Source organism: Rhinolophus sinicus, linkage group LG15 (assembly GCF_036562045.2).
Source record: "Rhinolophus sinicus isolate RSC01 linkage group LG15, ASM3656204v1, whole genome shotgun sequence".
Taxonomy (NCBI): domain Eukaryota; kingdom Metazoa; phylum Chordata; class Mammalia; order Chiroptera; family Rhinolophidae; genus Rhinolophus; species Rhinolophus sinicus.
In genome coordinates this window covers 49,343,169-49,370,704 of record NC_133764.1, presented here as the reverse complement: position 1 = coordinate 49,370,704, position 27,536 = coordinate 49,343,169, and the positions used below count along the sequence as shown (strand labels likewise).

General features: G+C 49.0%; 1 protein-coding gene across 1 annotated transcript; it reads left to right on the top strand.

Annotated features, from left to right (window-relative positions):
* Position 1: 1 nt before the first annotated feature.
* SOST (sclerostin) lies at positions 2–8,351 on the top strand. Its single transcript, XM_019752198.2, has 2 exons — positions 2–3,618; positions 6,355–8,351. The coding sequence occupies exons 1-2, from the start codon at positions 3,399–3,401 to the stop codon at positions 6,774–6,776; spliced, it is 642 nt and encodes a 213-aa protein (XP_019607757.1). The 5' UTR covers positions 2–3,398; the 3' UTR covers positions 6,777–8,351.
* The last annotated feature ends 19,185 nt before the right edge of the window (positions 8,352–27,536 follow it).

Genomic DNA, 27,536 nt, shown 5'->3' with positions numbered 1-27,536 from the left:
GACCTGGTCTTATTTTACTATAAGACTGGGTCTTATATTAATTTTTGCCGCAAAAGACCCATTAGAGCTGATTGTCCAGCTAGGTCTTATTTTTGGAGAAACGGTAATTAAGATAAGGTCATTAGAGTCAGCTCCAGTATGACTGATGTCCTTATAAAAAGGGGGAATTAGGACATGGACATGCACACAGAGGGAACACTGTGTCAAGATGAAGGCATGGATCAGGGTGCTGCTTCTTGACAGGCCAAGGAAGGCCAAACATGGCCAGCAAACCACCAGAAGCTGGGGGAGAGGCATGGAACAGACTTCTTCACCGCTCTCAGAAGCAGCCAACCATGCCAACACTCTGATCTCATAGAGTTCCAGCTTCCAGAACTGTGAGACAATACGTTTCCGTTGTTGAAGCCCCCAGTGTGTGGTACTTTGTTCCAGCAGCCCCAGCAAACTAATGCCCACTTATATGTCACTGGTGGGACTGGGGACCTGGCTGGGATTTCTGGAGAACAACCCTGCAACATGTAGCAAACTGTTTACCCTTTTGGACTAGCATTCACTTCTGGAAAATACTCTAACGTTTAAAAAAAAAATTACTTTGTGGAATACTACTGGGCAATAAAAAAGAATACATTGTGGATAGTACATGCAACAACTTTGATGAATTTCCAGGGAATCATGCTGAGTTAAAAAAGTTAATCCTAAAAGGTTACATACTAGTTGATTCCTTTATATAACATTTCTGAAATGACAAAACTGTAGAAATGGAGAACGGATTAGTGGTACCGTGGGTTAGGGGTAAAGAGGGTTGGCATGGGCGGAGGGTGATTCTGGTTATAAAAAGGCAACAAGAGAATCTTTGTGGCCACAGAGTTGTTCTTTATCTTGGCTGTGATGGTGGCCACTTGACCCTGCACATGTGATAAAGTTTCATACAACTAAACATACATACAAGTAAAACGGGGGAAATCTGAATGCGATTGGTGGAGTGTATCAATGCCAATATCCTGATTAGTATGTTTCACTATAGTTTTGCAAGATGTTACCATTGAGAAACTGGGAAACGGTACATGGAATTGTCTCTGTATCATTCCTTACAAGTGCATGTAAATTTACAATTATCTCAAAACAAAACGTTTAATACAAAAAAATTACTTTGTACAGGATATTCATAGCATCCCAACTGAGGATAGGGGAACACTGAAAATAAACCACCCACAACAGAAGTCAGCTAAAACCCTGGGAGTTTAAGTGCGGGAGTATTGCTGAGCTCTGAACAACAATAAACTTGTGGACTGAGTAAATCTAAAGTTGAATTAGTGTTATGAGAAAAAGCAGATGGCATCATAGCAGGTTCTCTCTGAGCCATTCTATGGAAAGTATGGCTATACATTGGCAGAGAATAATTCAAAAATATGTAGATAATTTAGAGATTCAAGTCCACTAGATTCTTCTTTCTCTCTCATTTTAACATTACTTCAGTTTCAAATAAAATAATGACATGAAATAAAAATCCTGAGTCTCTCCAACCGCCGTCCCTGGCTCCTCCTTCTGTTTCCAGCAGGTGGCAGAAGTGTTCCAAGGATGGTCCCCACCGTCTCTGTTTCCTTTGGATAAGTCCGCAGTTCTCAACAGCAGGAGGGGCTCGAGCATCAATCCCGCCAGCTCTAGGAATCCAGGCAGCAGAACTGTCCTCTCCAAAGTCCAGGGCAAAGAGGCAGTTGTCTGGCCTCCATAGGGTTAACAGTCCACATTCCAGAACAAGGGAAAAGGAGACTGGTGGGTCATAGACAGTCAGAGGGGACTCTGGAGGGCCAGCTTCTCACAACACACAGCCTCTGTTGGGAGAGATAGATCACCCCCAACAATGGCCACAGCTGTTTTCGTCTGCCCTGAAGGAAACTGACTTAGGAAGCAGGTATCAGAGAGGGCCCTTCCTGCAGGGGCTTCTGTCTGGCTTGTAAAACTGTCAGAGCAGCTGCATTCATGTGTCGAGTGATGGATGATGGAAAGAAGGAGGGACAGATGGCCACAGATGGACACAGTGACTTACAAGTCCAGGCAGGTGGCAGAGGCCTGGCAGAGGCTCTGCAGGTGGGGCATGCTGATTCATTGCCCAGTGAAAATACCAAGGGGACCTGGGCCACAGCCCTCTTCCCAGCTCCTTCAGAGCCGGAGTGGCTGCACCTCCTCAATCTGTCTGCAATGAAAGCTTCCGCTGGCCCTCCTTTCTTTTCCTGCACCTCAGGTGTGAACCTTCCTGCCCCCACACCTCTGCCCCTCCCAGGCCCCTCATTCTGCTCCAGGGCTGAGGTAGCAATTCCTTTTGGTTTCTTTGTGGCTGGCTGGACCTGGGGTGGCTTCGTGGAATGCTCCCCTGGTATGCATCAATCAGATTTTCCATATAGGACTCAACGCTGGTTTTGAAAAATGAAATGGGCTGGGAGACAGGAAAAAAAAATGTCAGCACTAAAAATGTTGGCCTTGGCTTTTGCTAAGAAAATGGATTTTGTGCTCTCTACTCCTACCCACAGCCCGGCCAAAGAAATAATTGCCTTTAGCACATGCGCCTGCGAGCCACAGTTAGTGTCCTGGCCAAAAAGTGCCTGTCACCATGTGCGGGATCCCTGAGGAGCTTGAAATGCATTTTCCTCCTTGAGCTCCATCACCAGTTCCTGTTCACGTGCTCATCCTGGCTACTTATAATGGGAATCCCCATCCCCTTGCCCAAGTGGGCGCCCTTGCTGTGGCCCTCAGTTTTCTCTCTTGCCTCCCAGAAGATACCCAGAAGGGCTTTTTTGGGCAGAACAATCAATGCTGAGCCTCATGGACTTCGGGACCAATGAGATTTCTTTAAAAGCATACTTCTGCCTCTATTTGGGTGTGTGGGGGCCAAATCGACACCCCCTAGGGCCATTTTTTCATGTGACAAATGAACTTGGCCTTAGAAATGGGATCAGCTGGGCTCAGCCCTATGGAGGATTCAGAGCTGCAGTTTTCTTTGTTAAGCTTGTCCAAAGTTTGTTTTGAGAAAGCCTGAGGGCCCCAGGAAGGTAGAGATTAAGAGCCGGGATTCATTTTGATATCTGAAAACCACAGCCGTCTGCTTGTGGGAGGCGCTGGAGAGCAGGCTCGCCTCACACACACCCCTCTCTCTGGGTCACCTGGGAGCACCAGCAGCAATTTGGGAGTTTGCTGCCCTTGAGGAGAAGTCTTTGTAGCGGGTTTGTTCTGAGCACACCCCTTTCCCTCCCCCTGGGCTGAGGAAAGCATGGGACCAGCACTGCCCCAGCCTGTCATTGGCTGGCACTAGGCAGAGGGGGCTTTAAAAAGGCAAACGTGTCTGGGCTGGGGACTGGAGCTTGTGCTACTGGAAGGCCAAGTGCCCTCCTCCGGCTGGCACCATGCAGCCCTCTCTTGCCCTGTGTCTCGTCTGCCTGTTGGTGCACGCAGCCTTCCGTGCGGTGGAGGCCCAGGGATGGCAGGCCTTCAAGAATGATGCCACAGAAATCATCCCTGAGCTGGGCGAGTACCCTGAGGCCCCGCCAGAACTGGAGAACAACAAGACCATGAACCGGGCGGAGAACGGCGGGAGGCCTCCCCACCACCCCTTTGAGACCAAAGGTATGGGGTGGAGGAGAGCACTTTAAGCATAGGGGTCCTCTGATGGGAGGGTTCCCTTTGGGACGTGTTGAAGACTAGGGTAGACTGTTAGCCACTGCCAGCAACGGTGGAGGGACAGTCTTGTCTGGAAGCAGGAGAAGGAGGACCTGCCAGCATAGCCTGGGAATCCGAGTGCAGTGACGTGAGACTGGCAGGGGGCAGGATGGAGGCTGAGGTGGTGAGGGTACAGCATTGGGACAGGCTCAGAGGCTGAGAAAGCTTTCAAGGAATCCCCTCCTGAGAATACAGGAGCCTGGTCCAGCTGTCGGCACCACTGAGGAGGGGACAAGGCAAGGGAGCCTCGTATCTATGAGCACCTGCTGGAGGCCAGATGCTCTATGTGGGCTGTACATGGGCTGTCCCCCAGGGACCCACCACGTGGAAGACCCCTAAGGTGAACTCCCAATTTGAAGGTGAAGAAACTGAGGTAGCAGAAATTAAGTAATCTGGTAGTGAGTAGAAGCACTGAGATTTGAACCCCTTTTGATCCAATTCCAAGACAGCCCAGGTAGAGGATTATGGGTGGAGTGTTGGAGACCAAGAGCCAGAGCAAATCCCCCCAAAGCAGTGGGAAAGGGATGGCAGAGAGGCACTCCATCAATTGCCCCTGACCATGGTCTGCCCGGTGAGCTGGCACTTGAAGGAATGGGAGTGTAGGCACAGTTTTAGCCTCTGGGTGGCAGCTGGACCTTGGAGGGGAGGCAGCATCCTCTGTGCAGGGAGTAGACACAGGTGGCACCATCTGTCCTGGGTCCCCGCCTCGGATCCAACCTTGCCTCATTTCTGTGGAGGGAGCCTGACCCTACTGAAAAGTCAATGGCCCCAGTGGAGGGTACACCTGGGTTCCTGATCAGGTGCCCACAGAGAAGCCTGTGGGGCAGTGTGCACAGCTGGCTCTGCAGCTGGCAGGAATGGCTGGGGGTGGGGGCTGGGATGACACTTCAGACTAAGGGCCCCAGTGCCCTCTGGCCATTGTCCAGGTGGGAGAGGAGCCCACTGCCCAGGCTCCTACATTCCATCCGTCCCCTCCTCCCAACTAGCTGGGAACATGGGGCTCTGCTGAGAGCAAAACCAGAGGAGGCTGGGGGGACCCTTGGGTCTTCCTACCTGGAGCTCGGGCGTGCCCTCCCCCTACTCCCCCCACCCCCAGAGAAGGTCAATGAAGCTCAATCCATGGGCTGTAAGGGACCCAAGTATGAGATGTCCACATCCCTGAGCTCCCATGAGAGGCCACAAGCCCCAAGGAAGCCACTTGCTCAAAACAAAGTCACCCTCTGAAGAGGAAGTGCCTGACCTAGGGGCACTATTCTTGGAAAGCCCAAAAGCCTTCTTCCCTGGGCAAACAAGCCACCCCCACACACCACCCCTGCAGCCTGGGAGCAGGGGTGAGGATGCCAAACCAACCCAGAAACCAGAAAGCCAGCCACAGGAGGAAGGCAAGCCCCACATCTCCCCTGCTGTGTTTGCTCTCCAGTGTCTGGCTTTCTCTGCCCCCTCTCTGGTTTTGGTCTTAGGACTATTTTTCATCCCTTTGTGTCACATGGGTCCCATAAGACTCTTGGGGGTGGACAGGTGCTTACACGAGGATCAGCTGTTTAAAAAGCTCCCACTCATCTAATCCCATAGTAGAAGACACCATCAAGGTGACTTTAGGGGCCTAAGCCAGGTCTCCGAGCTCAGTCTTACCCCACCCAAGAAACAAGCCTGTGCCACCATCAGGTGTCTGTTCAAATGGCACAGAGCAAGAGACGTGCCCAGCAGGGTGCCTGGTACACAGCAGGTGCTTAATAAATGTTTGTGGCAGTTGAACCTGTAGGTTTTCTGGCAGAGCTTGGTCCCCTTCTGGTAGGGAAGTAACTATAATAAAAAGCAGCCCTTTGCCCGCCCCTCATTCCCCAGCCCAGCCTCTCATGGTGGCTTAGGCACCCAGCTTCCACCTGTGTGGGAGCCAAGAGGTGCTGGGGCCCCAGGGAAGTAGAGTCAGGAGACCCAGCTCTGCCTTTTGGGCAAGTGCTTTTCCCTGTCTGTCCTCAGTGATAATGAGGGGGTTTGCCTTTGGCTCCTTTCAAGTCTAATGACTTGTCCTCCTCTCCACCTCTCTTCCATCCTTCTCCTTAGCAGCAGCTGCCCTGATTTATTACCTTCAATTAACCCCTACCCCTTTCTCCATCCCCTCACCGCCCCTACCAAGTGGCCGGAAAAGGAATTTGGGAGAAGCCAGAGACATGCAGAGGGTGTGGCTAGTACCTACCCTGCCATGGCGAGGGACCCTGTGGCACAGGTGTGACCGAAGTCTGGCAAAGAGGAATAATAATAATACATAGTAACAGCCAACACTTCCAGCTTTTACTATGTGCCGGTGGTGTCCCCTGCGTTATATATGTGATGGATAAATGAACAGAATCCTCAAGACAACCCATTTTACAGATAGGTTGCAAAAATACCAAAAACCAAAAAAAAAAAAGAAAAAAGAAAAAAGAAAAACACCCACCAAAACTTGGCTTCAACGTTTTAGGAGGAGAGGGTGGGCTGGAGATCTTTCCACCGGCTGGGCCCGTCCCATAATAGATGCCCAGGGACAAAAGAACCCTATCTGGAGAAAGGCAGGTTTGGGGAAGGCGGGGTGAGGGGATGGAGTGGGTGTAAGGCCTAAGGCTTGGAGGGAGCCGCCGCCCTCACGCGCGCCTCTCTCCGCAGACGTGTCCGAGTACAGCTGCCGCGAGCTGCACTTCACCCGCTACGTGACGGACGGGCCATGTCGCAGCGCGAAGCCGGTCACGGAACTGGTGTGCTCGGGCCAGTGCGGACCCGCGCGCCTGCTGCCCAACGCCATCGGCCGCGGCAAGTGGTGGCGCCCGAACGGGCCCGACTTCCGCTGCATCCCGGATCGCTACCGCGCGCAACGGGTGCAGCTGCTGTGTCCCGGCGGCGCGTCCCCGCGCGCGCGCAAGGTGCGCCTGGTGGCCTCGTGCAAGTGCAAGCGCCTCACCCGCTTCCACAACCAGTCCGAGCTCAAGGACTTCGGGCCCGAGGCTGCGCGGCCGCAGAAAGGCAGGAAGCCGAGGCCCCGCGCCCGGGGCGTTAAAGCTAACCAGGCCGAGCTGGAGAACGCCTATTAGAGCCACCTCGGCCGCACCACCCCAGCAGGCGCCCTCGATCCGGGCGCCGCAGGTTTCTGCCCTCTGCGCGCGGTTTGATTGTTTGTATTTCATTTTAAATGCCTGCAACCCAGGGCAGGGGGCTGAGACCTTCCTGGCTTCGCAGAAGGTAGCCAGACCCTGCGGATCCCGGGTGCCGACAAAGCCCCACTCTCCCCGTCCGCCCGCCGAGAGGGTCCCGCAGGGCTGGGGAGGGAGAGTCACAGACACTGAGCCATGCAGCCCCGCCCACCGGGGCCGCCTACCTTTGCAGGTCCCACTTCAGAGGAGGCAGAAAAGGAAGCATTTCACCGCCCCGGGGTTTTAGGAAGCGGTGGGGAGTGAGAAAAGTGTGGGGACTGGTTAAGAAATTCCCATAAGATCCCTATCCACTTCTCTGCCTGTCGTAAAGCCTTTAGTGCCACGCTGTGCCAAGAACACAAGACGGGGGTCCGAAAATAGGGTTTCTAGTCCTGGCTCTGCCACTAATTTGCTGGTGAACTTGGACTACAGTCTTCCCTTTCTGGACCTCGATTTCCTCTTTGTAAAATGCAACTGGGGGTGGGATTAGGGTCTCCAGCAATATTCTGTCATACGGTTCCAAGGACTCGGGTGCGTTTTGAATGGCCAGGGAGAGAGGTTGGATTGAACCATGGTCATGTCCAGAATTCGGAGTTGTAATCCTGTGACCTGACAGCCAAAGATGAAAAACAAACAGGAAAAAAGAGTGTATTCATGGCTGACAGACTCCTGAAAGACACGGAGTTGTTTCCAAGGCTGGGTTCCCTAGATGTTTGGCTACCTCCACCCTTCCATCTCAAAGGATGCAGAAGCAACATCATTAATTGGGGTAGAGAAGGAGAAGATCCCAAGGGTGGTGGGAGGAAAAGAAATCACCCCCCTATTCCCAAAGAGCAGTGTCCCGCCCCCACCCCGTGGCCATATTTTAAAGTCACCTTCTGCAGAGAAGCTCAAGGTCCCAGGACACTGGACTTGCAGGCCCAAGGGAGCAGCCACCACCCTTTCAAAGACCAGCAAGCAGATCCCTTCAGAGGCACCTCTTCGTAACTCATGGACACATTTCTGTCTAGAAAATTGCTTCTTACTGCTGTTACGTGTGGTGGCATATCTTACATTAAAATGATATTATTGGGGAAAAATTACAAGTGCTGTACATATGCTGAGAAACTGCAAAGCCTAATAGCTGCCATCCAAAAATCTTTTTGAAAATCATTTCCAGACACCTCTTACTTTCTGTGTAGTTTATAATTGTTTAAATTTTTTTTTTTTTTTTTTTTTTTAAACAGAAGCACATGCCATGTGAAAGCCTGCTGGGCTGGTTGTTTTCTGCAATCCTTTCATGTGGGATTTGTCCACAAGAATGAAAGTCGTGGTTTTTAAAAAGAGTTAAGTTACATATTTATTTTCTCACTTAAGTTATTTATGCAAAAGTTTTTCTTGTAGAGAATGACAACGTTAATATTGCTTTATGAAATGCCAGTCTGTTCTTTCAGAATCCAGAAGCATTGTTAATAAAACACAATGAGTCGTTATGGAGAGGATGTGGTCTCATTTCTCAACCACACACAGTCATTTCTGTCAAAGTTAACATCCTTCTTTGGGTCACTACGATACCTTTGCACGATGGTGGCCCTTGTGACAATTATGTCCTTTGAAAAGTCCTGTTCGTCCCTTCCTCTCCAAACCTAGACCTCATTCCTTCACTCTGCTATTGTAATAAATCTCAGCCTGGTCTCCCTCAAGCAGCCTGCCCTTTGCACTATTCCAAAAACACGGTTCTCATTGTGTCACACCCCTGCTCAAAATCCCTTCATAGCTCCTCCTTGCCCCGATCAAGTTCAGTCTTCTCAGCCTGACAAATACGGCTTTCGCCTGCTTAACTCCCATCCTCCACTTCCCCAAGCTTCCTTACTGACTCCAGGTGCCACATGCTGTACTGGTCCCCACCTCCCTAGTTTGCTCCCCAGCCCCAAAAAACTCTTGCTCTTTCTTTGGGGTTCATGTTCCTTGTCATCTCTTCCCTGATCCTCCCAGAAGTGTTCCAACCCCCACTGATCCCTCGCGCCTCAGGTGTCCAGCCCCTTTTGTCCACGCCTCGATTTTGGTTCCTGAGTCTTTGATTCAACATTCATCGGTGGACCACCTGCCCCACCTGGCCACACCCTGCTGAGTAATGGGATAGACACAGAGCCAAGGACAAATCAGGACCAGCTCGCAGGAAGCGCAGCCAAGCTTTGACCCAAACATGAATGTTATGCCTCTCTGGTGAAGATGTAAGATTGTCACAAGCAAGGACAATATCTTGCACTTCTCTCTTAGTGCCGGATGCTAGCTGAGACTCAAGGAATACTCTTTAGTTGCCATAAGGAGGGATAATCAGTTGCAAAGCTTTCAATCAAGTCTAGCCCATCTTGAGGTAACCCCACCCCCAGAACCTTCCTTACCCCCAAAAGTAAGCTGAGGTCCGCCATGATGACTTTTAACTTTAACTCCCAATGAACCCTCCTAAAGCCATCATCATCATCATCAACAAGTCTGTTAAGTGTCAGTGGGTGTTGCTGCCTCCAGGCCTGCAAGGAATCTGTGCATTGTGAGGAACCCAGAAAACAGGAGCAGGTAGGAAATGGATACATGGTTCAGCCCCCCGAGACAATGTGGTTTAGTGGTGGGACACTGGCTCGGGAGCCATGTTTGTGTCTGAATCTGAGGCACTGAGGGGTTAAATGTTTTGTCCACAGCCAGATATGGGCTCCGTCCCTTCCCTGACACTCAAGCAGCTCAGAGCCTGGTGGGCACATGGGCAAATAATCAGGTCACATTGTTCTGTACAAAGTGTTATGCAACTGAAGACAAGAGTAATTGGCTCTGTGTTGAGGGCAAGGGATAAAGGTTAGGGAAAGTTTCACAGAGGTGGGCGCTGCTTGGAGGTCCACCAGGTGGAGACGGGAGCACAAGCAGCATGGCGGACCTGGAACTCCAGGCAATGCCTCCTCTCAGTACACCTAGGATCTGCTTTCTGGGGCCCGGAGATCCCGGAGACATCAGCCCCGGCTACGCTCCCATAACCATGAGGGGGAAAAAACCCAAAGGCTAAACTGTAGGTCGGGCTAGGGGTTATTTGTGGAAAGTTATATTCTACCTACATGCGATCTATAAACCTGGTGCTGGTCAGAAGCGAAAGAGACTACAGGCTCAGCTGGCAGGGGTGGGGTTCTGCTGTGGGGAGCACAGGTTCTAGGGGTGCAGCCAAACTCAGAGCTTGTATTAATAATCTGAGAGTCAGACAGGCAGAGGGACAGAGGGAAATGGGTCTCTCTCTCCTACACACTCTCTCTCTCACACACACACTCGCATATACACACAATCCATGGGGCTCGACCTATACTTCGAATAAAAATCAGGCCACCTTTGCATAAGGAGGTAGAGCAAAAGAAACTCAAAGAACACCCAGGAACCTGTTTTCCTTGAAGCAGGCAGAACTTGGGCAGCGGGGGAGGGAAGGTGGAGAGCCTGCAAAGCCACCTGTGTGTGAGCTGAGCTCAGAGACACAGCAACTGAAAGCTGGTGTGTATCCCACATCCGCCTGCCTCCCACAGGTTCCCCACCACACAGGCCTGCCCTTGTTCCTCATCTGGGGCCTGCTTGGTCTTTCCTACCCATCCCCATTCCTGGAGTGCCGCCTCTGTCTTCTCTCTTGTCTAAGGGCAGGCAGAGGCTCAAGTCTCTGGCAGCATTGACCAATACCTGAAGTTTGTTTCGTGGCTAGCGGGGCAGGAGACAGGGGGACTGTTTCTCCTAAATTAGTGCCACCATGCTCCTGGTTTGCCCAGGCATGGACACCTATTGGCCCAGCATAATTATTAACAGCTCCCACTCTTACTCTTAAAAACATCCCAGTTTGGGCAATAAATTGTATGGTCCCCTACTATTAAGAGATGCAGCTTCCTCTGAAATAGACTGGGGCCCAGTTGCCCATTTCCAAATGCTGGTGTTTCTGTCGGGGGTGCTCCTTCTGTGAGTAATTAAGGCCTGTTCATCACTCAGGTCTCAGACAATTGTCATGTCCCCTGACCAACCAAGCCAGTACAAATCCTGTTGCTTTCTCTTTCATAAGTAACGCTTCCTTCCTTCAGAGAACTTATCTCAGAAGTTATGGAATTATAGATGTATTCCTGTAAATATCTGATTGATCTCTCTCTCCCTTCCTAGACTATAAGACCCAGGAAAGCAGGGACTCTTGTCTGTCGCTGCCCACCAGGGCACCCCCTGTACCCAGATACTGTAGGTGCCTCATATGTATTGTGGTTGTACAGTTGTTATTCAATCTATTTAGGATTTCTTCTCTCATGAGATTAGGTGGATGGAATGGATTGATGGTGGGAGTGGGGAGGGGAAGATCAGACATCTGTGAAAAGAGGCTGTTTGCTCTGATTGTTTTCTGTTGGGTCTCTGAGGATAAGACACAGCTCCTACCCTCAAGCAGTTTATATGCTTGCTGGGGCGTCAAGTGGAACATGAGGGCACGAGGTGCCACTGTGGAGTATGTATGTGATCTTTTGCCACCAGAGTGGTTAAGGCCAGAGGGAGAGGGGGGATTTAGAGGAGCAAGAGGGGAGGGGCTTTAGAGGGGCAAGGCAGGGATTGGGTCCAGCTGAGCTTTGAAGGCTGCCAGGACATGGAGGGGCAGAGAGGAGAGACAGCGGCAGGAAGAAAGCAAGGGGGGCACACACCAGATGGGCTGGGGTGATGTCAGCATGAGACCTTGCACACAGGGGATGCTCTGCATCCAAGTTCATTACACAAGGAAGCAGCAGAAGCCAGGAAATAGAGCAGGTGGGGTGGGGGTAGAGTTGGATACTGTCCGTCATGGCAGGAGAGAGGAGGCATAGCATGGAAAGGAGGGAGGGGCTGAGTCCCCATAATAGTGGCATCGACTCCTGTGGGAAAGACAAGAAGCTGGGTCATGGATGTGAAAAGTGCTCCGAACGACCATTCTGCTCTCCATGAGCCTGGCAGGAATGCTTTGGAGACTGGGCCCTGCCTTTCTTACAACCTAATCCCCACCAATTCCCAATTTCTCTATAATCATCTGGGGTGCCTGAACTAGGGTCCCACGCACCAAGAGGGCCAGAGCTGGCAGTGGTGGCTGCAGGTGGGAGACAGGTACCCATGACGGAGGGTAGGAAAGGGAGACGGAAGAAGAGGAGGCCAGAGCACAACCCTTACCTGCCTGACAACTTCCTAAGGATTGACTCTGCCAGGGCCTTTAAGGCAGAGGCAGGAGAGATGAGGGCAGGAAAGGAAGTAAGAGGAAGGAGAAGGTGGACAGGGAGAAGAAAAGAAGGGTAAGTAGTAATTCATTCCACTAATATTGACTGAATGCCAGCTGTGTGCCAGGCACCGCCTGAGGCTCTGGCCGTGTGGGTGTGATCATGGAGCCTCATGAAGGTCATGGTAGGCAGGGAGATGGATGTCAGGCAGACAACAAAGAAATGTAGAGCATAATGCCAGGAATGCAATGTTCTGTAAAACAAAATAAAGCTGGTTAGCAGACAGAGAGCCATGGAGAGCCACGCCAGCCTTCTCTGAGGAGGTCACATTTAAGCTGAGACCTACATGCAGTGAGGAAGCGAGCCCCACAGGACCTGGGGGATGCATGCACCAGGAGGGGGAACAGCAAGTGCAAAGGCCCAGAAGGTATGTAGGGGGTGGTGAAGGGACACCACTAATTGCTTTGGATGCTTTTCAGGCGTCTCCATGCCAAGGCTGCTAACCCCTGATCTGGAAGCCAGCATGGTAATTATAATTATAGTGAGGAGATGTGTGTGTGTGTGTGTGTGTGTGTGTGTGTGTGTGTGTGTGTGTCTGTAAAAGAGAGTGTCTCGTTGTATGTTCTCCTGACTCTGTATGTTAAAGACCACATGGCCCCCAGAGAAGAATAATTTGCATATTATTAATTATGTAGCTATGCACACCTTTATTCTTAAAATGCATGATAGATTTGTTTAAGTAAGGCTGTGGGCATTGGGCAGATGCATTTCTTCTAGGACCTATACGTTATGAAATTCATATATAATTGCAGAAAAGTTCGCAGTTTCCCTTTGATGGATGCCCTCAGAATCCTACCTGGGGGAGAAGCAAGGATTGGCTCAGCCCAGGAAAGTACAAACATGATTGTTTTGGTGTTCTTTCCTGCCGTGGCTCTAGCCCAGACACAGAAATATATGTCAAAATATACATGTTTATTCTGTTAGCTGAGACTGTATGTCAGGGGATTGAGGTCTGAAGGGTCAGAAATGAATTCCTTCTGGAAAGAGTCATTCTTACTTCTCTGCACTGTGTAAGAACGTTCCCATCCGTGAGCACCCTCCTCACGGCGTCCACTGCAAACCACTCTGCTCTTTGGCTTGGCATACGCAATCACACGTGTGTGCATGTGTGTGCGTGCCACACACCACCATCATTACTCTGAGTATACAATGCCAGATGTTCCCCTGTATTCTAAAAGCCTCCTGTTTCTGCCCCTTAGTTAGCAGGTGTCCAAGAATGGTACTGGCATCTGGAGACTGTGAACGATGCTGTGATCTAGAAGTCACATCAGATCAGAACAATGGCCAGTTCTGAATAAGACAGAGCTCCGTGTCTTCCAGGGACACCAGATAAGAGCCTGGATTGGGCCTCAGCTCTTCCCAGAGGCCAAAAGGAGCCCAAGAAAGTGGCTCTAGCCACCTGTATGCATTGCCCTCTGGGAGCCACCCAAGACCTGCCTCCAGCTTTGCTCTATCCAGGAGGAGCTGGGTGGAGGCAAAGACGCTGGCTGGAGGTCTCTTCTTGTAGTCTCCTCCCTTCCATCTTCTACATCATGACCAGATGGACCTTTCTCTCTCTTTATTAAAAGACAAAGTTCAAATTTTTTTTAAATGCAAGAAATTTAACGTTTTTGCAATTGTGCTGCATTATTTCTTTTTTATATGAAACAAATAGAACATCACAGATAAAATTCTCTTTGAATTTCTCCTCTTCCCCATGCCTTTCCTTCCCTCTCTAGAAGCAACAGTCATGTTTCAATACTTTTTTACATATCTTTTATTTATAACCAATATACACACATATATGATTTAAAATTTTACATACACTTCATCATACTATACATATTCTGAAACTCATTCTTTTTTACTCAAAATTATGCTTTTAAGATCGTGCCATGTTGAGTCATTTCTAACTATTGAACCCTATCACATTTTATGACTGTACCATTATTTGTTTATCCATTTTTCTACTGGTGGACATTTACATTGTTTCCAATGTTTTCCCTATTTACAAGCAATGCTATAAGGAAGTTGCCTGGACTAGACTCCTGATAGGACATACAGTAGAGTTTCTTCAAGACAGAAAGGAATGAGTCGTCTAATACAACAATCTAATCATGTCATTTTTGTCTCAAAATTCCTCTATGGCTCCCTATTACCTAAAGGATAAACTCTAAACTCCTTAGTTTACAAGGATGTGATCTGGTTTCTGCCTACCTGTCCAGGCATACATTTGACCAGCGGCTGCCATAGCACTTTATTCTCTGCAGTATTGTATTTCTTTTAATTTCCAAAAAGCCCAGGTAGTTTCAAGCGTCTGTGCTTTTGCACATTCTGTTTCATCTGCCTAGGACACCCTCCTCCCTCTTCTCTGGTCTGGAAAGTCCTCTTTATCTTCGTCTCATCTCAAACACTGCCCTTTCCGTGAGAGCAGACAATTGTGCCATGTACGTACTGTATTATAGGGACTGCCATACAGACTGAACTTGACTTCCTCTCCCCTGGATTGTGAGTCTGTTGAGGGCAAGGCACCAGCCTTTGCACATCTGTAGCCCCAGTGCCTTTGCACAGGCTTGGTCAGAGTCAATGCTCAATAAACATTTGCTGAATTAATGGATGCTTGACCAGTGGGGTGTGATTTGAGCAGCAGGAATGAAAAGTCCAGCTTCTTTCCAGCTCAGTAGCAGGCAAGAGCTCTGGAACAACCTTTTCAAAAGTATTTCTTTCATGCAAGTCCCTCTGTAGCTTTGCAATGTTGCTAGGGGGAGAAGGACCCCTCCCAAGAAACCAAGTCCATGGTTGTTTACCCAGGATATTATCAAGCGTCCAAATTACAGATATCTCTATCACTTGGCCAACAATTTAGTGTTGTGGTGTTAGGTTATTTCTATGTCTGAAGAAAACAGCTCAACTCTGACTAAAGAAATAAATGATATCATTTTTCATTCAGGCAACCAGATTCCTTGGTACAAAGGGCTCCCTGGGGAGGAACGCCGGGACAGCGTGGCTCCTCTGAGGCTATTTACATCTGTCAGCTTCTCTAATCTCTTGCCTTCCTTCCTCTGCCGGTTTCCTTCCCTTTGCCCAGAGGCCTGCGTTGAGCCCTGTACTTGCAGGGAGGGTGGTGGAGCCACCGGCCTCAGCCTCACGTATGCGCTGGGGGTGGGTGGGGGTGAGGTTTTGGCCCAGTGGCACTTAGGGTTTTTTTCTTTTCTTTTTTCTTAGAAACCAGCCTCAATTTAAGATAATGACTCTCCTCGTTCACCGGTGATCGCTATTTGTAGGGACTTATTTTTCCCTGGATAATTTGGCTAAGAGAAGTTAAATCTAAAAGGGAAGGAACACTTTCTAAAAATGTTGCTGGAAAGTTTGCAGAGCACCAACGGGCATCTTTTGGATCCATGAGACCCTGGGCGCCCCCCTTATTAAAGGAGAGCTGGAGATGGAAACAGACTGGAGCCTTTTATGACAGATGGAGTCAGGATGGCTTTTTAAAATGTCGTTGAAACCTGGGGTAACAAGGGCCCTGAGGAATCATTGGGTCTGGACTTTGCCAAAATATTCTAATTCCTGCACAGTCAACCCCCACCTCCTCTCTAGCCCCGTCTCCCATAATGTCCCCCACCCCCACCCCGGCCCTGGCTCGCTCCTCCACCTACGTTGCCTTTCTTTCAGTTCCTCGAAAGCAAAGCCTTGTCGCTTATGACAATGCTGTTCCCTAAGCCTAGAATGCTCTTCCCGAATTCCCTGCCTTACAAGCTCAGTTCAAATGTGACCTCTTCAGAGGCCTTCCCTGACCACCACCCCATAGGACCCCTCTGTTCTCTTTCCCAACCCCGGTCAGGATTTGTCATTTTGTAGGTGTCATGTCTGCTTCTGCTGCCCAATCAAAAGCTCTATTGGACAGGAACTGAGCTGGCCTCCGGCACCCCTCCCTTTACAGGGAAACCATGGAGGGTGGCGCAGAGCTAATGCTCAACAAATGTTCGCTGAGTGAGAGAAGCAGCAAGGGGTATGTGAGCCCCCCTGGCACACTCCCTGTACGAGCCGTCAACACAGCCATTGTAGATGTCATTCCAATACCAGATCCCAAACACTTTTCAGCTTTGGTGGGCCAACACAGCCCTCCTCCTGGACAGGGAGAAGGAGACCCTAGACTTGGAAAAACGTTTTGAGCTCTTATTCCTCATTCTTCATTTCTTTATGCACAGATGCTTTCCTTCCCAAAGCCACTGTATTTTCCTTTCTTTCAGCAGTCAGACCTTCATTAGAGGCTTCATTTTACTGACAATACTGTCCATAGAATCCATTTCATGTTTTCCTGGTCCTTTTGTGCTGTCTGGGGAGACCAGGTGCACAAGTCGAAGTCAGTGTGGAGGCCATTCACACCGCAGCTTCTGCTCAGTGACCAGCTGGGCGCCTCCAACCCCCACAGGGGCTCCAGCCAGACACCTGGGATCCTTTTGACTCTTTCTGCCCCCCACCCCTTGCCTCCAGCCTACCAACCACCACCTGAGTGGTTTCTACCTACTTCAATCTGCCTAATGTCTCTTGAATCCATTCATTTCTCCCCAGAGCTACCCCCGTAGTTCAGCCACTCTCTCCCTTAGCCCAGCCTCTGAGGTTCAACTGGCCTCTGGACTCACCTCCAAACCAGTCTTCCCACAGGAGTGGAATCTGATCCTGCCCCTCCTCTGCTTCCTGTGGCCTCAAGATGGTGAGTCTTCACCTCAACCAGGTCCCAGGACAGAACTGAGCAGACCTCCCAGCTCTCCTCTTCCCACTGCCTGGCAATCTCCCATGTGTCTCGCTGGGTGCTTCTCACTTTCCCCAAGTCCCACGCTCTCGCACCTCCAGCTTTTATGCAACTGATTTGTGCATCCCCTGCGACTCTTGTCTCTGCTCACATCACTTCCTCCTGGAAGCGCCCTCTGAGCCTGGGTTAGGACCCTCCCCTGTGTTCTCTTGGCAGATTGTAGTTTCCCTCATATTGCCCTTGGCACAGTGACCTTTAATCGCCAGTTTGCTATCTATTCCTTCTGTTGAAAGACTGGGAGCTTCATGAGGGCAGGGGGCTGGCTGTCATGCTCAGAGTCATAGAGAAGACCCTGATTTGAAAATCCTGTGTCTTGAACTTGCAGGAGTAGCCGGACTTGAAGGATATAAAATGAACCCACTTTGCTTTGGGATCCCAGCCAAGAGGTCCTGATTCCCCAGGAGGGAAACTGATTAGAACTTGAGGCCCTTGGGAAAGAAAGTCGGAGCCCCAGATATCCTATTGTCTGATCTTTTTGTCTTCAAGCAGGCATGACTGTGTTCTACAAGTACAAATCAGGGGCAGCCCTCCAAGGCTTTTAGAAACACCTGATGCTGAAAAAGCCCCTCCATTAGGGCCCGGGCCCGCATTCTCCTCCTGGCAGGTGGTCGGAAAGAGGGCACAGCTCTCCTAATACTTGAGTATGTGAAGACCTCTCCTCCAGCCCTCCTGGATATTAAGAGGTCTACCCCAGGTGAACTGTGTGTGGGGTGTGTGTGTGTGTGTGTGTGTGTGTGTGTTTGGAGAAAATACTTAGAGAAGGTTTTCCTGCTCTTAAAAAGGGACTCATGAGGGGCGGGCGGGTGGCTTAGTTGGTTAGAGCGTGGGCTCTGGGCAACAGGGCTGCTGGTTGGATTCTCACATGGGCCAGCAAGCTGCGCCCTCCACAACTAGAATGAAGTCAATGAGCTGCAGCTGAGCTCCTGGCTGGCCAGGTGGCTCAGTTGGCTGGAGCACAGGCTCTCAACCAAAAGGTTGCCGGTTCGAGTCCCGCAAGGGATGGTGGGCTGTGCCCCCCTGCAACTAAAAATGGCAACTGGACCTGGAGCTGAGCTGTGCCCTCCACAACTAAGATTGAAAGGACAACAACTTGACTTGGATGGAGCTGATGAGAGTCCTGGGTAAAACACACCACTGTTTCCCAATACAAAGTCATGGAAATACACACTGTTCCCCCAATAAAGTCCTGTTCCCCTTCCCCAATAAAAATCTTTTTAAAAGGCGGGGGGAAACTCATGATAAAAGCTGTATTGATTAGCGTCCAGCCATGGAAACAGCATCTATGGGAATAAGGGATTTACTATATGCATTACACCTTACCCAAATGTGGGAGGAGCTGGGGAAGTGACCATTTTGAAAGGGGATTTGGATGGTCAGAGAAAGTGTCACTAACCAGTCTTGCTATGGGTGACAAGTCGAAACTTGCAGAGACATTTGAGAAATTAAGCATGTCCAGCTACCCAAGGGGAGCCATGTAGGGATGTCTGTGGGGAGCCATTGCTTAGCAAGGTCGGCAGGTGAGACACCTCTCCCTCTGTCCATCACAGCGTCTGACAGCGACAGCCCTTTGAGAGTCATGGTGTTGCTTCATTTTTATTTCCCAAGTCTCCTGCAAGTTCTTGACCAACTCTACTGCAGACCCATAGGGCAAAAGGGATTCTAAGAAGTATTATTTCCAGATTAACCAAGTTGACATAACACAAACCAGCATGGGGACCTGACTCACTCATCTCTCCAGCCTCCTTTTCTCCCTCTCCCCGACATATGCTCTGGCCCCAAATTATTTACGCTCCCCATCATGCCCCACCCATGCCATGCCCTTGATGTGGAATGCCCTCGTTCTCTTCTTTAGCTTGGCAACTCTACTTTGACTTCAGGATTTGGCCCCAGAGACCCGTCCCTGAGAAGTCTTTCCTCTCTGAGAGTCTGCTCTCCTCTGTGCTTCCAGAGCAAACCCATGTCGCAGCTCCCGTTGCCTGCTGTATCTTCCTCATCCCCAGCGCACAGAAAATCTTAGAAAGAAGGAGCGTGTAGGTGTGTGTGCTGGGGGTGTGGGGCTTCCAAGGAGGGAGCCAGGCTCCCCTGGCATGGAAGCTACTCAACCTCGGGTTTACTGTGCTTCACAACGACCCGGGGAGCTTGTTAAAAATTCACGCTCCTGGTCTTCACCTCTCTAAGATTCTGATTCAGTGGTTCTGGAGCTGGGCCCAGGATCCTGCAAGGTTTAGCAAACTTCCAAGTGATTCTCCATTACACCCGGTTGGCTCAGACTGGGCTGAATCCATTTTTTTACAGTTTAAGTCTGATGCTTTTATAGAGGAGAGTTATGCCTCTTCTAACAGAGAAATAAGCGACTTTTACATAGTTTGTTAACAATACTTACTGTCAAAATATTTATAAGTCCATACAGGTCATAGTCTGCTTTTGAAGAAAGCCCTGAAGCTCAGACTAAGGGATTTAAGGGTCCCCACATTTCCTAAAGGGTTAAAGAGGGAACATAAGGGAGAAGACAGTGGGTACAAGTGTAGAGTTTAGGTGTGGAGCCCTGTCGGGGGCCCGACCTGGACACAGAGGCCCAGTCGTACCTCAGCATCAAGAAAATCTCCTTGTCTTCCTGGGAACGCTGAGGAGCCCAGAGGAGGCACTGGCTGGGAAGAGCTGAATGGCTGATGGGTGGGTCAGTCCATGGGAAGGGGCTCAGACCACGAGCACAGCAGCCCATGCTCTGAGGATCTCTCATGTGGGTCTCCTGATGAGCTGGAATAGGAAACAGATTCATTCTCTAACACATGAATGAGGAAGATGGTGTCCTGGAGGCACCTTGGGCCCGATTGGCTGGGGAAGTGGGCATGTATGGGGTGGGGACAGCCAGCCTCAGGCTGTTTAGGGTGACAATGAAGGAGCTGGAACCAGGACAGGAACCACAGCATCTGCCCCTAATCCCTGCCTAGTCTCTCAAGAAACATGGCTTCAGATTGGTGGCTCAGGGCCCTGAAAGAGAGAGAAGGAAACTCTTGGCCCTCCCCGTCTTTCTCAGCCAGGTGGTGGGAATTTGGCACTCTCTGCACTGGAATTTGGCTTCTCCCTGGGATCTGGACGCTGCTGGACGAGATGCTGACTCAGTTATCTCTGACCTGGGCCATTATTTTATTTAAAAAATACAGAGCAAATAAACCTATCCACAATCCGAACCCTCCCAGTCAACACAAGCAAGGCTTGCATTTAGGTGCAATTCTTTCCAGTCTTGTTTCCTGGGCATTCGTGTGTGTGTGTCTGTGTGTGTGTGTGTGCGTGCGCGTGTGCATGTGTGTGCATATTTTAGGCCCATAAAGTCATGTATTCTGCATGATAACATAAACATTTTCCATGTTGCTTCAGAGTCTTCATAACCCTTATTCCTAATGGCTGCCTGGGCCATTGAGATGATGGGTCATGGTTTCCTTAAGGGCTGTTCTTGTCTTCTGACGCACCCATTAGAGCTCTATGTTCTATCCTAGGGCCAGGCTCCTGCTCCTTGAACTCAGCCCTGTTAGCCCTTTCCCCTCTCTGTCCTCATCCCTACCGGAGAGGGAGTTTTGAACACCATAAATCATTAAGGAGATGCATGAGAATCCACCCTAACCAGAGGCTGATTATGTCGAGGGTCTTCCACGCTGAGGGTGGAGGGATGCAGGGCAGGTGGTCGTGCCTACCTTGGGCACAAGGGTCACAAGGAACAATCCAGATGTGCTGGCTCATGACCAAAGGGGATGAAGCTGATTTTCTAAGAGAAGAAGGTTAGGAAAAGAAGGAGAAGGAGAGGGAGACAGAGACACACAGAAGTTGCTGGGCATTAATGAGACTTCTCTCTGGAAGGAAACCTAGTGGAAAGCGTGGGAATCTCCTGTGTCCTGAGTGAGTGGTACTCGCTGGTGGTGAATTGAGCCTGTACCCACTTTTGGACATTGAACATCTTTGCCCAAATAGAGTTTTCTGTATTTAGGAGTATTTATTTTTTCAGAAGGGGGATATATCTGTGGTTCCTGACATATATTGTCTGATTGCTTTCCAGAAGATAAGTACCACTTTTCCAATCCCATGGCCCAAATAGGGCGAGAGAGGGTCTCATTTCTGGCACATATTAATATGCAAAAGATAAATGTTTAATAGCAAGTAGAATGGAAAATCTCCAGGCTGTGGGTCAGCGATGCTGTTGCTGGAGAGAGAACATCCAGATTTTTAATCCCTGGGGGCCACTTCAAATACATTTGCACAGGATTTAAGGGTCATTACTAGATGTTGTCAAACTGAATCGATAAATGGATATGGCAAAGGCTGTCTGCGGATCTTACAACAGGGGCAGATGGAGTGTGATTCTCACAAATCCCACAAGGCCTAGACATCGCTGTGTGATCCTTATGGCAGGGTTTCACTCATGTCCCTGCCATCACAAGGCTTCTGGAGGAACTGCTCCCCCACACTGATGGCAGGCATCGGAGGAACTGACAGTTGCATCGGGACTGTATGGAACAGGACAGAGGGCGTTACTCAAAGAAAAGCTGGGATGCAGGCAAAAGTAACAGCTCGCCAGTAGCCGAGCTGCTGGAATGTTGGAGGTTGCCATGTGCTAGAACTGATTGCCAGAGTAGCCATGAGCCCAAATCCGGCCTGCTGCCTGTTAAGTGAAAAGTTATATAAAAAAAAGTCCATTCTTCTCATTAGTAAACCTGTATAACCAAAAATTGTCCGAATTATTATGATTATATTTAAAAGTTTGTCAATAAAAAATGTGTGAAAATTTGTTTACTCTCTTGCTACATATAAGTACCTACGTAATATACTTGATATTGGTTCTTGGCCCACAAAACCCAAAATATTTACTATGTGACTCAATCAATGGTCTATCTGACTCTTTACAGGAAAAGTTCGCTGCTCCTGCTCTAGGGCAATGCTTCTCAAATTGGTGATCATAGATCATCACCTGGAGAGTAGTTAAAACAAAGATTCCCAGGGCAGCCGGATGGCTCAGTTGGTTAGAGCGCGAGCTCCCAACAACAAGGTTGCGGGTTCAATTCCCACATGGGATGGTGGGCTGTGTCTCCTACAACTAAGACTGAAAACGGCGACTGGACTTGGAGCTGAGCTGCGCCCTCCACAACTAGATTGAAGGACAACGACTTGGAGCTGATGGGCCCTGGAGAAACACACTGTTCCCCAATATTCCCCAATAGAATTTATAAAAAATAAAAATTTAAAAAAGCAAAACAGATTCCCAGCCCCCAGCCCCAGAGATTCTGATTCAGGTCAAGGGTGGGGCCAAAGATTTTCTAACAAACTCTCTGGTGAGGCTAATGCTGGTCTGGAAACCACACTTTAAGCAACTCGGCTCTAGCACCTAGAGAAGCAATTAAGAATGCAACCCTGAAAGTGAAGTTCTAGAAAGTACCACCATAGTTCTGGAACTTCACTTACAAATGTGTTCTTGTGACTTATTTTGAACCAAGGGCAGCATATTCTTTGTGCATAGTTTTTAAAAGCTTCCACAAACCTATACAGGTACAGTCCGTTGATTACAAATTTTTCAAATTGTAGTAAAATACATATGACATAAAATTTACCATCTTAATTGTTTTCAAATGTATAGTTCAGTAGTATTAAGTACATTCACATTGTTGTGCAACCACACTCGCCATCCATCTCTAGAACTCTTTTTATCTTACAAAACTGAAATTCTTCACCTATTGAATAATAACTTCCCATTTCTCGAAGCCCCTGGCAAACACCATTCTAAAAAAATAAAAAAGACTGCTGTTTCTTTGAGTGCAATTAAAGTTTTTCATTAGTATCTCTCTCAATTTTTTTTTCTCATCAAAGTCAACGAGAAAATAGAGTTCATGAGAAGAAACAGCTGCAAACGATTAAGACCTAACACTTTAGTAACTCAAGGACATCACGATGGGGCTCATGGGATCAATGGCAGACCTGGGCTGGCTATTTTGACTGGCTGACTTATCAAGAAAGGAGTGATGCCAGAAACAATCAAATGCCACATGGAAAAAAAATTTATAGCACCTTTTGTGTTTGTGGTCGGAATGACCGCGGATGTGGTAGAGTCAGACAGTGTATTGGCAGCCACAAAATAGATTTAGGTTTCTGTCTTGCAAAATCCATCTGAACTTCGTGGCTCCACTCACTGGGCCCAGAGATTAAGTCATCACCCCGGGTAGGATTTCAGTGAAGGCTGAATCAGAGCCAGTGAGAGGGAGCATGCGGGACAGGGCCTCGCTTCCACAGGGTGTTCAAGAAATGTTCAAATACAGTTTGCCAGTGTTTAGCTGTTGCTGGAAAGAACCCAGCTAGAAAGCACAGGAAGGTTAAGAAAAGGGGCTCCAGGTTCCCCAAACATCCAAGGGGAAGCTGTACCCTGTTTCTGCTGCCATACCCCTTGTATTTTATTTTATTTTTAAGATTTTTTTATTGGGGAAGGGGAACAGGACTTTATTGGGGAACAGTGTGTACTTCCAGGACTTTTTTTCAAGTCAAGTTGCTGTCCTTTCAATCTTAGTTGTGGAGGGCGCAGCTCCACTCCAGGTCCAGTTGCCATTGCTAGTTGCAGGGGGAACAGCCCACCATCCCTTGCGGGACTCGAACCGGCAACATTGTGGTTGAGACGACGCACTCCAACCAACTGAGCCATCCAGGAGCTCAGTGGCAGCTCAGCTCAAGGTGCCGTGTTCAATCTTAGTTGCAGGGGACACTGCCCACCATCCCTGTGGGAGTAGAGGAATTGAACTGCAACCTTGTGGTTGAGAGCCCACTGGCTCATGTGGGAATCGAACAGGCAGCCTTCGGAGTTAGGAGCATGGAGCTCTAACCGCCTGAGCCACCGGGCCTGCCCACCCCTTGTATTTTAAAGAGAAGGTTTGGGCTGGGTGTGCATCCAGGCCTCTTACCTGAGTTTCGATGTCTGCAGAGGGAGAGCCAGGAAGAACAACTGACCTGCTCCCAGGAGAGCATTTTCTGCAGCTGGCCTACCTTGGGATGGCTCCAACCCCACCAATATATATGGGTTGCTTTATAGCTGCTCTTTATTTTTTGAAGAGAAGCATCTTTCGCGACCAGCATTATATGTGAAAGTTGAGACTGCATGACCAAAGGGCCTGGGACCCAGGGAAAACTCTGGCCAGCCTCAGTCTCTGTCAGATTATTCTTCCAGAATCCCAGTTACTTATCCTGTCACTCTTCTTCTCATAAACCTTCTGTGAGACTTCCAGTCACCAGCCAAATCAAGTCCAACTCCTGAATCAGACATTCATAAATCTACACCATAATTCAACACTACCCAGAGTTCGTACAGACTCTACAGGTTAAGGACACTGTCCCCAACCAGACTGCCCTCACTTCAGACACCAGCCACAATTTTGAGGGTCCTTAGGTCATCCAAACTTCTGACTAACTGGCTATACATTTGGGGGTTTCCATGACCCTTTCAGGTTTGATAATTTGCTAGAGTGACTCGTAGAACTCAGAAAAGTGCTATACTTACAGTTTTATTACAAAGGATATAAATCAAGCAAGATAAATGAAGAGATCCATAGGGTGAGGTCTGGGAGGGTCCTGAACACAGAACTTCCTTGTTCACCAACCAGGAAGCTCAACCATGCTTTTTTTTTAACCCTCAGAGTTTTTATTAGGTTTTATTACATAGGCATTAGTGATTGAACTTAATCTCCAGCCCTCTTTCCCTCCTCAGAAGTCAGACTGATATCACAGGGCTCAAAGGCCCAATCCTCTAATCACATGGTTGGTCTTTGATGGACAGCCTCTAACTGGAAACTATCAAGGGGCCCACCCTGAGTCACTTTGTGAGCATAAACTCTGGGTGGTCCCAGGGACCTAACCACGAATAACAAAGATACTCCTATCACTAGTGAAATTCCAAGGATTTAGAAACTCCCTCCAGGAACCTAAGACAAAGACCAGACGTGTGATTATACAAGTGCCAACCTACCTTTACCACTGTGCGCTCCATGACCCCTCTCCACAAGCTTTTGGCTCAGGCCAGACAGACCTTCTTGCTGTTCTCCACGTGTTCTCTATGTGTACTCAGAGTTTTCTCATCTTAGTTTGTGCTTTGGACTGAAATGTATCCCCTAACCACCTTCCCCAAAATTCTTATGTTGAAGCCCTAATCCCCCAATGTTACTGTATTGGAAGGTGGGGCATCTAGGGAGTAATTAAGGTTAAATGAGGTCAGTATGGTGGAGCCCTGATCCCATAGAATTAGTGTCCTTGTAAGAAGTGACATCAGAGAGTTTGCACTCTTTTCTCTCTCTCTCTCTCTCTCTCTCTCTCTCTCTCTCTCTCTCCAACACCCACCCACCCCCAGCCTTCACCACGTGAGGATATATCAAGAAGTTACCTTGGCCATCTGCAAGCAGGAGAGGGATCTCACAAGACACCAGCTCTGCTGGAGCTTCGTAAGACTTTCCAGCCTTCAGAACTGTAAGAAAATAAATGTCTGTTGTTGAGGCCACTCAGTCTATGGGATTTGGTTATGGCAGCCTGAGCAGACTGATAGAGTTCCTTTGCCAGCACTGATTCCTTTATGGGAAGTCCCTCCATCATCCTACCCATCCTTCATGTAAATATAATTGTCCTCATTTTAGATAAGAAAGTTGAAGACTAAAGGATTAAGTAACTTTTCACAGGCAACTGGTTCTGTATGGTAGAATCTGGATACAAATCCAGGCCTGTCTGCAGCCCCTACCTGGGTGATTCCATACCACCTGGTATCCCCGTAGGAAATGGGATTGGGTGCTACTGTTGAAATCTCTGAAAGATCATTCTGTGATAATTCTCTCATGAAAAATGGCTTAGAAGGGGCAAAGCTAGCCATCATTAACAATGCTATCTTGGGGATGCTAAACTTCCAAACTCATAGATACCCTCTGCTCCAAGTAATAGAAAAACCCACCAAAAGATGCTTAAACCAGGGGTCAGCAAACTTTTTCTATAAAGGGACAGATAGTAAGTACTTTAAACTTTACAGGCCATAAGGTAACATATTCACAGGTTCCAGGGATTAGGACCCTCGAGGGGGGCATTATTCTGCTGACCACACTCTCGTGATCTCTAAATGTTCTCGATTTCTCTCCAGCCTCACTGTCCACTTCACCTACCTGGGCTCCATTGCCACGCCCTCTCACCCTCCTGCAGGGTCCAGATGGCCTTTCTGAAATAGAGGCACCAACTTCTGAGCCTGTTCTAGCATGTGGGGAAGAGCAGGGATTCCAGGACCAGAATACTGGGGGCCCTACCAGCGTAGCTGTGGGCCCTTGTCTACACTGCTCAACCTCTCTGTACCTGTTTCCACAGCTGCACAATGAGGCTGTGAAGAGCATCCCCTCGTGGGGCTGTGGGTCCCACGTGCGTAGAACAGAGCCCAGCACACAGTGGTACTAGGCCAGCATCAGCTGCTATACTCTGACTCTGCTCAGAGGCTGCCCTCTTGGGAACTGGTCTATTTCACAGTCAGCCTTCTTAAAGAGCGCCTACTATTTTTGACTTTGAACAGTTCGAAGACACCCAGCAAGGTGGACCAGTTTTCTAGCATCTTTATCAACCAGTGTTTCTCCAAGGATCCACTTGCCTCAAATTCCCTGGCGTGTTTTTAAAAACACACCTGATTCTTCTGCACACTGAAGTTTGAGGGCCCTGGTATGAAGCTCCAGGATAGGAGTTTATGATTTGCAACCAGAACAGGGAAGGAGAACCCCGACACCCTGCCCACTCCACCCTCCGCTGCAGGGTGTTCAGATAGGCTGGGGCCTTCCTTGGGGACCCTCCAGTTGGGAAAGGGAAGGCCTTGTCCCAAGAACAGGGCTTAGGGCTAAAAATAGGGGGGAGGGAGGCACTGACCATTTGGCCAATGAGGTTTGTCCTTCAGGAGGCCCCTGACCCTTCTGAGAACCTGATGAAAGTTGCTGGTCTTTTCTCGCATGTGGGGCACAGGTACGGGCAGTTAGGCCCAATGATCGTCTCCAGAAAGAAGGGAGGAGGCAGGATCCCTGACCAGACCAAGGTCCAGCATGCTTTCTCATTGGCTTAACTACGAGCAGAGAATGGAAAAGCCAAAAAGAAGCCCAACTGTCAAAGTTCCAGGCCATGAAAGGTAGAGCTTGGTGTGAGCACAGCCCCATGCTGGGGTCCCTCAGCTGGTGTCAGGGAAGCTTCCAGGCCCTAGAACCTGCAAAGACCCCAGACCTGCTATTTAATGAATAGGAAGATTCTCTTTCCCTCCCTTTGAGATATTCCAGGCCTTTCCAGAGCCCACCCGGAACTTAAACGAGCACCCCACAGGGTTGGTGAGACTCCAGAACTAAAATAAACTTAAATAATATCCCAGAAAATTGTAAATTGTGTATTTAGGAATTGGAATGTACGAGGCAGGGTTTTCTCTTCCTCTATTATAGCTTTCATGAAAGGGAAACAAATAATAAAGCTCCCCCCAGGCTAAAGTTAGAGTCGACATATAGTTTACACCAGAAAATGTACAGTTAGGTATCAATTTGAAATGCATGTACTTCCAGTGTGAAATCCTCTCAGTGACCACAG

Excerpts from the sequence above, each read along its gene's own strand:
- SOST (XM_019752198.2), top strand. The coding sequence starts at position 3,399 with ATGCAGCCCTCTCTTGCCCTGTGTCTCGTCTGCCTGTTGGTGCACGCA. Across the intron at positions 3,619-6,354 it reads CCACCCCTTTGAGACCAAAG|ACGTGTCCGAGTACAGCTGC; the intron begins GTATGGGGTGGA and ends CTCTCTCCGCAG.